General features: G+C 28.1%; 1 protein-coding gene across 1 annotated transcript; it reads right to left on the bottom strand.

Annotated features, from left to right (window-relative positions):
• Positions 1-4,743: 4,743 nt before the first annotated feature.
• On the bottom strand, positions 4,744-5,751 carry LOC119670559 (cilia- and flagella-associated protein 20-like). Its single transcript, XM_038080861.1, has 2 exons — positions 5,436-5,751; positions 4,744-5,173 (listed from the first exon to the last, which is right to left on the bottom strand). The coding sequence occupies exons 1-2, from the start codon at positions 5,706-5,708 to the stop codon at positions 4,790-4,792; spliced, it is 657 nt and encodes a 218-aa protein (XP_037936789.1). The 5' UTR covers positions 5,709-5,751; the 3' UTR covers positions 4,744-4,789.
• Between the last annotated feature and the right edge of the window lie 5,114 nt (positions 5,752-10,865).

Below are 10,865 nucleotides of genomic sequence, written 5' to 3'. Positions count from 1 at the left end.
TCAATTTAACTAGAATGTATTCATAAGGCTATGAAAATATAAGGCTGTGAAAATATATAACAGTTCCTATATATGTTACACATATCGGAGTCACGAAAAAAAGATGTAAGAGTAGTAATGAACGAAACGACAATGTTAGCAACAGAATAATAATTATAGAATTAAAATATTGAAATGAATGATATAAATGATTAAAAATATATGATTATAAAATATTATAGAATTAAAATATTGAAATGAATGATATAAATGATTAAAAATATCTGTAGAAAACTTTATATATATATAAAATTTATATATAAAAATTTTGAGTATTTTGAGAAAATTATTCTTATTTCTTTGCATTTTTATTTCTATATGTGATTAAGAGTGCAAATAAAAATGAAATTAAAGCAATATATTTAAATACTCAAGCAGTTAAGGCATACATTAAAAATTTATTCTATACGAAGTGGACTTAATTTTTGTTGATATTTTTAATCTCCAATAAAATAAAAGTTAAGGAAATTACTTCTAATGTTAACTTGTTGCATTTCGGTATAATCATATATAAAAAGGCAAGGGTGGAATGGTAAGCAATAAGTATTATTTTTACTATTTTTATTTTTTATTTAATTGCTTAAATTAAATGTTTTTGATTGAGATATATACATGTACATATATACTTATACATGTATAGTTTTGAACATTTCGATATTATATTATATTAATATATGTATCATGATTTTACTTTATAATATATTATATAATTACACTTTACGTCATAATGTACTGTACTTCTGAAGAAAAATACAATGTTCGAAGAAAATAAAGTTTCATAATAAATAAAAATAAATAACTTAAATATACATACGAAGTATTGTATAATCCACCTACATGTTTCCGTAATTAAAGAATTTGAAACATTTTATGTGTAGGCATGTTGTGAAAATTTTAACATTGAAAATGTTTTTACAGAGACATTCCACAAACATTTCAATATTGTGAATTATTATGCAGAAGCATTCCACAGAAATACCTAACTATAGTTTATTAGTATATTCAGAAAGGTTGGCATTTCCATTTAATTAATTTACTTCCTTTGACTTGGCGATGTTTTCTATAACTTATATTAGTTCCTAATGCAAGCACTTAACGGTCCATTTTGGAATATGCACAAAAAAATAATAAATTAGCAAAAAAATGGAAGATGTATCACAAATTACTGTATTATGTTTAATGTTTGTAAGGGGTATGGAATTTAAAAGAGCACAAATTACATACATAAGTGATTTGAAAAAAGGGTTTTGCTTCGTTAATTTTATAAATTCAATTAAGTACGAAAATTCATGTTAACTACATATTTTTTTGTTATTACTTTATTAATTCCACCATCATATATAGAATATTGCATGATCATTTAGGCGTGACAAATCTCGTTGGATCGCACATCCTTTGGCGGTGCTTTAAAATACTTGCATGAGATTGTAGCAGGTGACGTATCATAGATATATGCGTATGAATTGGAAGGTAAGCAGCAGTCGACTGTATGGGTGTTTCAAGATGAATCATATTCAATAAAAATTGTTCGCACTCGAGCACTTTGAAACAAATGGTCGCTTATTAGAGAAACATAAAACTGTCAATTTCAAATGGTATACAAACATTTGTTTACCGTTTATCGGAAGTCTTCAGTGAAATATGAAAAACAAATAAGCGTCGTTGGATCATTCTCTATCTCCATCAAGACAATGCGAGTATTCACAATTCTCGTCTAATAACCGACTATTTGAACATTTTGAACATTCAAAAAATATAATTGATGGGACATCTGCATACAGTTCTGATTTGGCCATACAGTCAAATGATTTCTTGTTCTTGAAGTTAGGAATAAATTGCATGGAGAACGATTTTTGTTGGCGGAAAAAGCATGCATTTAAAAACTATGTTTTGGAGGTGTCTGAAGAAGACTGGGAAAAATGCTTTGACAAATGGTTCGATCGCATGCAAAAGTGTATTAATCGTAAAGGAGAATACTTCGAGAAACAATAAAGCAATTTTTAACGACAAGTTAATACTTTTTCTTTATTAAGCTCAAAATATAAGTATACAACAATAATTATCTTAAATCTATAGCCTTTCGGATTGATCGCTTTTATTTATATATTTATGTAAATATTTTTTTATTTATTGTAGAACTTAATTAGTTTTATAAATTTCTAAATAAAATCATTTTTTTAATATACAATTTAGTCATAAAGTCAATAAATTTCAAAAGACGATAAACAATATAACAATATACAAAAATCAAACATTCAGACAGTCAATGTACTGTGTAAGAATATATGCAATTTCTCGAGCCCTCGTCTGCATTTTAACAGTGTTATCAATATAACGATAAATTTGATATGCCAATAATAAGTAATATTTTGAAAAGAATAAAATCAAAAAAAAGGCTTCTAAAATAATTATGGAGAGAAATATCGCTACATAATATTTCTCTAGCTCTACAGCCTCCATCGGTTACAGATATGTTGATAAATTTCATATATGGTTAATATATTATACCATGAGGTTTGTAAAACATTAATTAAAGATCAAAGAAAAGGTTTCTATATAAATCTATGCTCATTATAATTACTGTTATAAACTACTAAAGTCTTGACCTTTTTTTTAAGATTCATTAAAATCGCGTAAAATATTATTATATTAATTTAATTTATTCTTCTGTAACACTTTTATATTAAACATAGTTTTGTTCTATGGCAAATATTAAAAAGTTGTTGACCCTTCACACAAAAAAATAAAATAAAATAAAGAGATACTGAAAAAAGTTCTTACCCGTTGACACAATTTCCTTGACAGAATTTGGTATTGTAATTGAATTTATCCCAAATTTAGGCCTTTTTCAAATATTTATCCTCATTAATATTGCAGGAAAGTGTTTGCCCTTTCCCATACCGAGTTCACTTCATTATTTATGAAGACTAAATTTTGCACAATTTTTCGCTTAATTAAATTATTAAAAATAATTTTTTTTGATGTAATGTCACAGTGTATAAAATTATTCGGTTTAGAAAGTTCATTTAAAATTAATACGGAAGACTCTCCTTAATGGATTTTAATGCTTCAGTAAATAATTGGGCCTAAAAGGTTGTTGATACTTCTTAACGTAATTATTGAAATATTTTAACAATATAATAACAAAATAATTTTTTAATATTAAAGTTTTGAGACTTAAAAAATGTAATTTTTTTATGTTACAATTCTTGGAAGGTGTAGTAATATTGAGCATTCATTCTGAAACTTTTGTAAAATTATCAAGTTAGTGATAGTTAGTGAAGTTAAATTTTTTTCTATTCTTTTTTTGTTGAAATATTTTCCTTTTAATTAATTTTCAAATTTCCAAATCTTTTAAAATATGTAATGAATTCTTGTATAAGAATTTTGTTTTTAAACTGTCCTAGCACAATTTATTGTATAAAAAATGACAAGGAAATACCTTTTCTTACTCTAAAAAACTGCTTCAATAACAATGTAAAATGCATCTACATCTGCATTATTTTGGGATTAAATGTTGCTTTTTCAAATAAATATTTTAAAAGTTTAAGATATTATAATAAATTATGGAATGCAGACCATGTTTTTTCTTCTTAAAAGTAGGATTCGCATAATCATCGAAATATATACAATTTTTAATAAATTTGTTTTTATTTTCGTGATGATTGGATCCTCTATTAAGGAACTAATAATTGGATTTCATTTCAATTCATAAAATTTTCAATATAACTTTTACTTATTTGGCATAAAAATTGATGGTTAAAGTAATGATCTTGGATAGTCTTTCACAATTTTTAGAAAATGAAGTACTATGTAATGGGTACTGGGTAAAAAATAGTCGGTTCTATATAGTGGATCTTTCCTGCATTATAAGAAGGGTCTAAATATGATATATTCACAAACAGTTCCAGCAGCGCAACTAACATAATTTCAAGAAGTGAGAGCATACGCTGAGACTTTTGTTTTCCTTGAACAGAAGTAAGTACAGTTTACACAACACACAATATCATATCATATCACACTACAGTATCATAATGGTTTAGCAACGCATGGTATGAAGAGTAGAGGAGGAGGATGATGGCATCAAACCAATACTAAAACAAGAAAACTCTGAATAACGCTATAATGCATCAGCGAAAAACATGGATAACTCTCGAACTTTTCTTCGGTATGAATAAAAGAAAAGTTTGCAATTTAAACCTAACACTTCCAATTATATTTTATCAAAATTTAAAGCTGTAATTTGAAGACTTTCATTACTTTATATACAATTATCCACAATATAATAATCTGCAGCCGACAAAATTAAAGTTTGATGTTAAAAAGAAGAAAATAGAAGTGGATTGGCAAAGTGACTCTCGACCCAGAGCTCTACCTAAGATATGGCGAAGAACGATAGGGTATGAGTTTAAAGACGCACAGTACTTCTGGAATCAAATTGTGAAAGAAACATACAACATACGTTTTTGTCAAACTATATTGTTGGATTCTATTAAATAAATGTATAGACCAAAATAGCTAAATCTATTTCCTTTTATTTTGCATTTAAAACTTAATAAGTTTAGCAAAAGTGGATCTATCTAATTTCGTTCGGAAGTGGAAAAATCGTTATTCGCTCGCCCATATCCCGAAAACCATACAATAGACTTTATGTTTTGAAAGTTTTATTGAGCCTTTTTCTACAAATAACAATTTTGTGTCAATTTTAATAAACATTTTTATTTTTGAAATAAAAAATACAGAATTTAAATCAAAATTCAAAGGAGCATTTTTCTGGAATAATTATGCTGGGATTGTACCAAATACTGCCTAGGAGTCTGGTTTCCCGTACTTTCCTTTCTATTTGTTCTTCCAAATTGGTAAGCCTTAGATCACTTGGCATATCTTCCTCTGTATAGAACCGATCAGCTAAGGTTATGCGTCGTAGATGGCAATTGGAATGCATACTAATTCGAAGCATTTTTACATACTGCGTGCCATATGCATTTAACGAGAGCATATTCAAGTCAATTCGCAAACGATTCCAATGAGGAACTAAACGCATGGGCACGATACATAGTGCCGGCGTCACGCGAGCAACGGAACGATAATTGCAGGCACGAAATCTACGCCTTATGCCTTTGCTGTCTAAAATCTGAAAAATAGAAATAAATATATATAGATTATTAAACAATTGAAGGTATAATGTAACTATATAGTGCGATTAGCTTTACAAGAGAAATTTGATGTCAACATTAGAGGTTTAATTTAAAGCTTTACTTAATCGCTTAAATTTTAAATGATTAAAATATTTAAATATATAAATTTATTTATATATTTATTTATATATTTTTACATATTTTTATATATATATATTATACATATATATATATAATTTAATTATGTGATGGACTTACCTGCCATTCAAATGCCATATACTGCTTAAGATTTTTAATAACAATGTCTAGACAAGGCAGTTCCAGTGAGAGTGTCTCATTAATACATGGTGGCGATGATATAAATGTTTTATCGATATGTATTCCGGTTAATTCTATTATCAAAGTTTTTAAATACAAATCGGATATACGTCTAATTTTACCAAATGATGGAGTTTTGCTCCAGTACCAAAGCGGCTTTCTGCTAACGCTATTTAATAACGTGAATATTAATGGCGGACGTTTTTCTTCCATGTTCAAAATTTTGAAGTTTTATATTTAAAAAAAAAAATTGTTTTGAAACCCTTTTATACACTGTTTTTTATTTTCTAAAAACTTATTTTTAAATTGTTCATATTTATTAAAGAACACAATTGTCATTTTATTTGGAAATAATATTGCTTTGTTTATGCGATGGATACATTTTTCTATTTGACTACTATGTTGAAGTTAGTTGAGTCAGTGTACTTGAGCTCTTTTACTCTCTACTAACTTTCCCATAACCCCCCTCTACGCCTTAACTGGATTATTGGTTATCATTTCATTTGACTAAGCAATAACTGATCTCAGATCTGCATACCTGGTTTTTAACCATTCTAAGATTTGATGTCGCGATGTTGGTAAGCCTGTCCTTTTTTGTAAATAGTTTCATGGCTCTATCTATTATGCATTTTTTGATCGGATTAAGCTTAAGTTTCCTGAGGATGACATTTAACCTAAAGTACCATGGCACCTGGAGAAGTCTTCTTAGAGCCCGGCTTTGTACAATTTCCAGCTGGTGAATAATAGTGTTTGAGGCGCTGCTGAACGTGACATAAGCGGTTGTGCGTGAAGAAGAATTTTGGCACAGCTAATTCTTTTCAGTTTTACGTGGTTAAACCATGTGAATCATTTGTCCACCGTGACACCTAGATATTAAATGCTATTCTCTCAGTTCATTGCCATATTTCCCACAACGTTCGTCGGCAAGGCATTTGACGGTGAAAGGAAAATTGTTTGATGTCGGCAGAATATACGGATCCTTCTACAAACATACTAAAAGACATTAAGTTAAGCATTTTAAATACTTACATGACAAATTTTTAGATACACAAACTTCGCTTTATGAAGTCATAAACGATTAATGGATAACAAATTTCATTTCACCAAAAAAACTTTTTTTTTTGTTTAATGTAAAAGAGTGATGCTTACTTTGGATAGCATCTTCAAATAAAAAAGTATTTAGACAGATTGGTAAAATTTATTAAATCGTTGAGAATATAAGAGCTTTGTTTTATTAAATTAAATTGTGTTACTTATGTTTTTGTAATACCTTTCTAGTCTCTTCTATAAAAAATGGAATGTTTTGTATTTTAATTGAACTTCACTCACCTTACTTATATATTTAAAAATAAAAATAACTGATAAACTTATAATAGGCAATTCATATAGATATATTTATATGATAATAAAGTCATTTGTGCAACTTAAAGTCCACTTTTCAACTTGACACACTATATAGCATTGCACGTCTTCTCTTTGATTTTAAAAAGCAGAGTTTTGCCTGTAGGCAATACTATTTTATTTAAGTTTTACTCAGTCTAAATCTGTAACTAGATTCTGACGTTCTGCATATTTTCCTTTCTTTTTCTTTCAAGATACAAAAAGTACATTCTAATTAAAAAATATTTTAACATTTTTTTTCGTCTTAATTACTTTGATTTCTACGAATAAAAGAATAAAATTTAAAAACTATTGCTTTGAATTTAAAGTTCTCTGCAATTAAATAAAATTTCAATTTCGTTAAATTAATTTATCTTAAATAAGATTTTAATTTGATTATTAGAAGGAGAAAAATATTTAAATTTTATTTGTAACTAACATTGTCTTTATGCTAAGAAGGATTTTAAATGTAATCATTTATTTTTATTTTAATTGAAACTTATTCAATTATTTCTTCATCTTTTCTGCAATAATTGAAACTCAATTTATTTTGTTAATTAAAATAACTAAAGAAAGTAGTCAATACAATGAAAGATATGTGGATTTAAGAGAATACGGAAAACATTCTATAATATGTGAAAAGCATATGAAAAATAATCACCTAAATTTTCTCTTTAAGAAAATGATATGTTGATTTTTGGAAAAATAAATGTAATCAAACTTTCAACAAATGGCATTTATTTGGAGTAATTAATAAAATCAGAAATTAAAATATTTTAATTTTAAAGGATTATCCTTTTTATAGTTTTTATTTCGTAGCACTGCTTTTGTACCATTTGTGAATATTATTAATCATCATCGTCGGTTTCTTTAATTTTTTGAAAAATTTAGTGTCTTATCTAAACACCTGAAACAAATTCGGTTGTGTCTTAAACAATCCATCTCGATCTAACAACAACTTCTTATCTTAATATAATACCATGGCAACTTATATTTGGGCCTAGTTTTCTTTTATTTTTTTGAAATTCTGACCAAGTGCCTACGGGCTTAGCGGTGAATGAGAACAAAACGAAGTATATGTCGGCTATTGGTAGTGACTGATAATCAATCAAGGATTTTATCTACCTTGGCATTGCTCCAACAAACAACAACGATGTCAGCCTGGAGATCAGACTAAGAATCACCTCCCATCGGTGCTACTATAGACTATGTAGGCAACTGGGATGTAGAGCTCTCTTTCCCGACAAACAAAACTTACGCTCTATAGGTCGCCCATCCCGCCTATGCTTCTGTATGGTGCAGAAGTATGGACGTTATCACAGAAAGATGAAGCAGGACTAGAAGTGTTTGAAAGAAAAAATCTTCAGGAATTTTTTTATCTTCTATGAGTTGACGACAACTATCATATCAAAATTAACCACAAGCTGTACAAGCTTTATGACGACATTGATATAATTCAGTGAATTGACATCCGGTGACTTGGTCATGTCGTGCGAATTAATAAAACTGCTTTAGCGAAAAATTTATTTGAAGTAAGGTGAAAGGTGCAAGTAGAAGCGAAAGGTTGGAGGAAGAAGGTCTATAGGTAGTAGACCGTCTCTCTGGTGGAGTGATTAAGTTGAGGAAGCAGAAACCGGACTTGATGTACGAGACTCTAAACGAAGCGCATGCAGCAGAGGCGAAACCAAGTAACAGTTTGTTATAAGTGAGTAAGTAGTTACTATGTAATGACAAAAAAGTATTTACGTCTAAATGCCTAGAGATAAATTAATCATCAAGATATCCGTAAATAGAACAAAATAACATATAATAACTAATAAACAATTTATTTATTATTTTTTTGTTTAAACATTAATTTTCACTTTACTTATGTTAATGAAGTATATGAAATACATTTTTACGTTATTTATCTTAAGCCTATAATTTTCGAAAAATTATTTAATATACATGTACTCAATATTAAATATTAAACTGCAGCATGTATTTTTTTGATCGATTTTCTAGTTTATTTAACAAGGAAATTTTACTGCACACACACTCCCCCAATCAATTTAACTTAAGTCAACGTGTTTACTTTCTGTGTAGATTTCAGATAACCAACATTAAGGTGTAATCCTACCGATAATAGACTTTTCTAAGTGTACACATATTTCACCATAATACTTTCGCAATGTAAGTAACTTTGTGCCACCCATTTTGTATCTACAAATTTTGTTTTATATTCGTTGATTTACAGTGAAGCATGGCAAAGTGACCAAGTAAGTAAAATAAATGGAAAATTCCTCTTAGCAACTCTTTATTTTTGTTCGATAAAAAATTTAACATTTAAATTCTTATGTAGCAATATCAAGTAAGTTTATTGTAATAATAAATGATATTAAAAGATTATTTTATTATATTTAAGATTTTTTTTTTGCTTTTAGTTTATTCTATAGGAAGTTCCACTGTACTTGAATAATATCTTTTAATATAAGAATGCTTTGACAGTCACCTAAGAGATACTTAAGTTGTATTGAGTCAGAATATAAGTAAATGTATATAAAACAGAATTCTTGCAATTAATTAAACAAGAAAGGAAGAACACATTTTGAATGAGATAAACTCCTTCTTTGTTTGCAACATAGGCGTAGCCACGAGGATAATATAGAGCCCCGAGAATGTAGTTTAAAATGGTATTTAATAATATAAAGAAGGTTCATGGGTAATAGTCTCTCTCTTTAATATGATCTATAGATGGGTAACTGAATCCAAATGCAGTAACTGCAGTAACTGAATCCAAATTCGAAACGTTTAAATGGAATTATCTTTTTTGTAGTAAACAATAGCATTATAGACATTAAGTGGAACATTCGAATTTTTTCACTCCAATAACTTTATTTTATTGCTTGTAAGGTTTTATTAAAAGGTGATTTCATTTACAATAATTGTTTCGAATCCCTCCCCCTGCGCCCTTGACTTGAAATACATTTATTTCTAGAATATATTCTTTGCTTGAAATAATGAAATATATAGTGCTAGTGTACATAAAATGTATATAACTTTACACAATCACTTAAATGGCTGTATTAGTAGTTAATTAGAGAACAAACATACTTGATGAAATTTTTTTCAAGGAAATTGAGAATATCTGTTAGTTTGCATGCTTTATTGGGCTGACCATAAAGTTGATACGAATGTAGTATAAAGAACAAAAATTCGCAGAAATATATTTATATATTATTTAAAAGCTCAATAGTCACTTTAAATATACAACATATGAACACATTTATGTATTCAAATTGAGTTACAAGCCAGGTAAATAAGTGCAGTGGAAAGAGGTCGAGAAGAGCTCTTCAGCTAGAAAGGTTTTTTTGATTATATATATTTTGTTGACTTATTTGCGGATTGTATCCTTTTATTAGCGGAATTGATGAAAGCGACTATTTTGCTACTTTCCGAATTAGTAATTTTTTGAAGTGAGTTAAAGAATATTGCGCTCACACGCTTAAAACTGAATTATTCTAGATAGTAGCATTATAAAGGTCAAAATTGTATTTCTTTGACATCAGTAACCTAATCTAAGGGAGTGGCTATGCAGCATGTACAACCTAGCAACATATCGTCAAATAGTTTGGTGCACCGTATTTGTCTGCAGAAGTGAATAAAATTATTATTATTTTAGTACATTATTATAATTATGTTGGGCGTCTTACACTGCGATCTAGATATCTATAGCACCAATAGTTAAAGTTATTTTTTAGTTATTGTGTCCCTTTAAAAAAAAATCATTTTTAACTTTTTCAGCTTATTACAAACTATAACTTTAATATTATATACACAGAGAAATAGGCTCTAACTACATACTAGTTAAATTAACCTAATCATTCTGTTGGAAAAATTTTAGCTTATGTGCTAAAGAAGATATGAAACCAATATCTGGTATGGTGAAACCAACATAATGAGTCGAGTAAGAATATTTTAACCTGAGATTTAGTTAAAATCTGGTTAAAT

Source organism: Teleopsis dalmanni, chromosome 1, assembly GCF_002237135.1.
Source record: "Teleopsis dalmanni isolate 2A chromosome 1, ASM223713v2, whole genome shotgun sequence".
Classification (NCBI taxonomy): domain Eukaryota; kingdom Metazoa; phylum Arthropoda; class Insecta; order Diptera; family Diopsidae; genus Teleopsis; species Teleopsis dalmanni.
Note: the sequence above shows the minus strand (reverse complement) of the source record. Positions and strands in the feature narration are given on the sequence as shown.

What these genes read in the sequence shown, in the direction of transcription:
- LOC119670559 (XM_038080861.1), bottom strand. Translation starts at nt 5,708, where the DNA reads ATGGAAGAAAAACGTCCGCCATTAATATTCACGTTATTAAATAGCGTT. An exon ending in ATATGGCATTTGAATGGCAG is followed by an intron (nt 5,174 to 5,435) that starts GTAAGTCCATCA and finishes TCTATTTTTCAG; the next exon opens with ATTTTAGACAGCAAAGGCAT.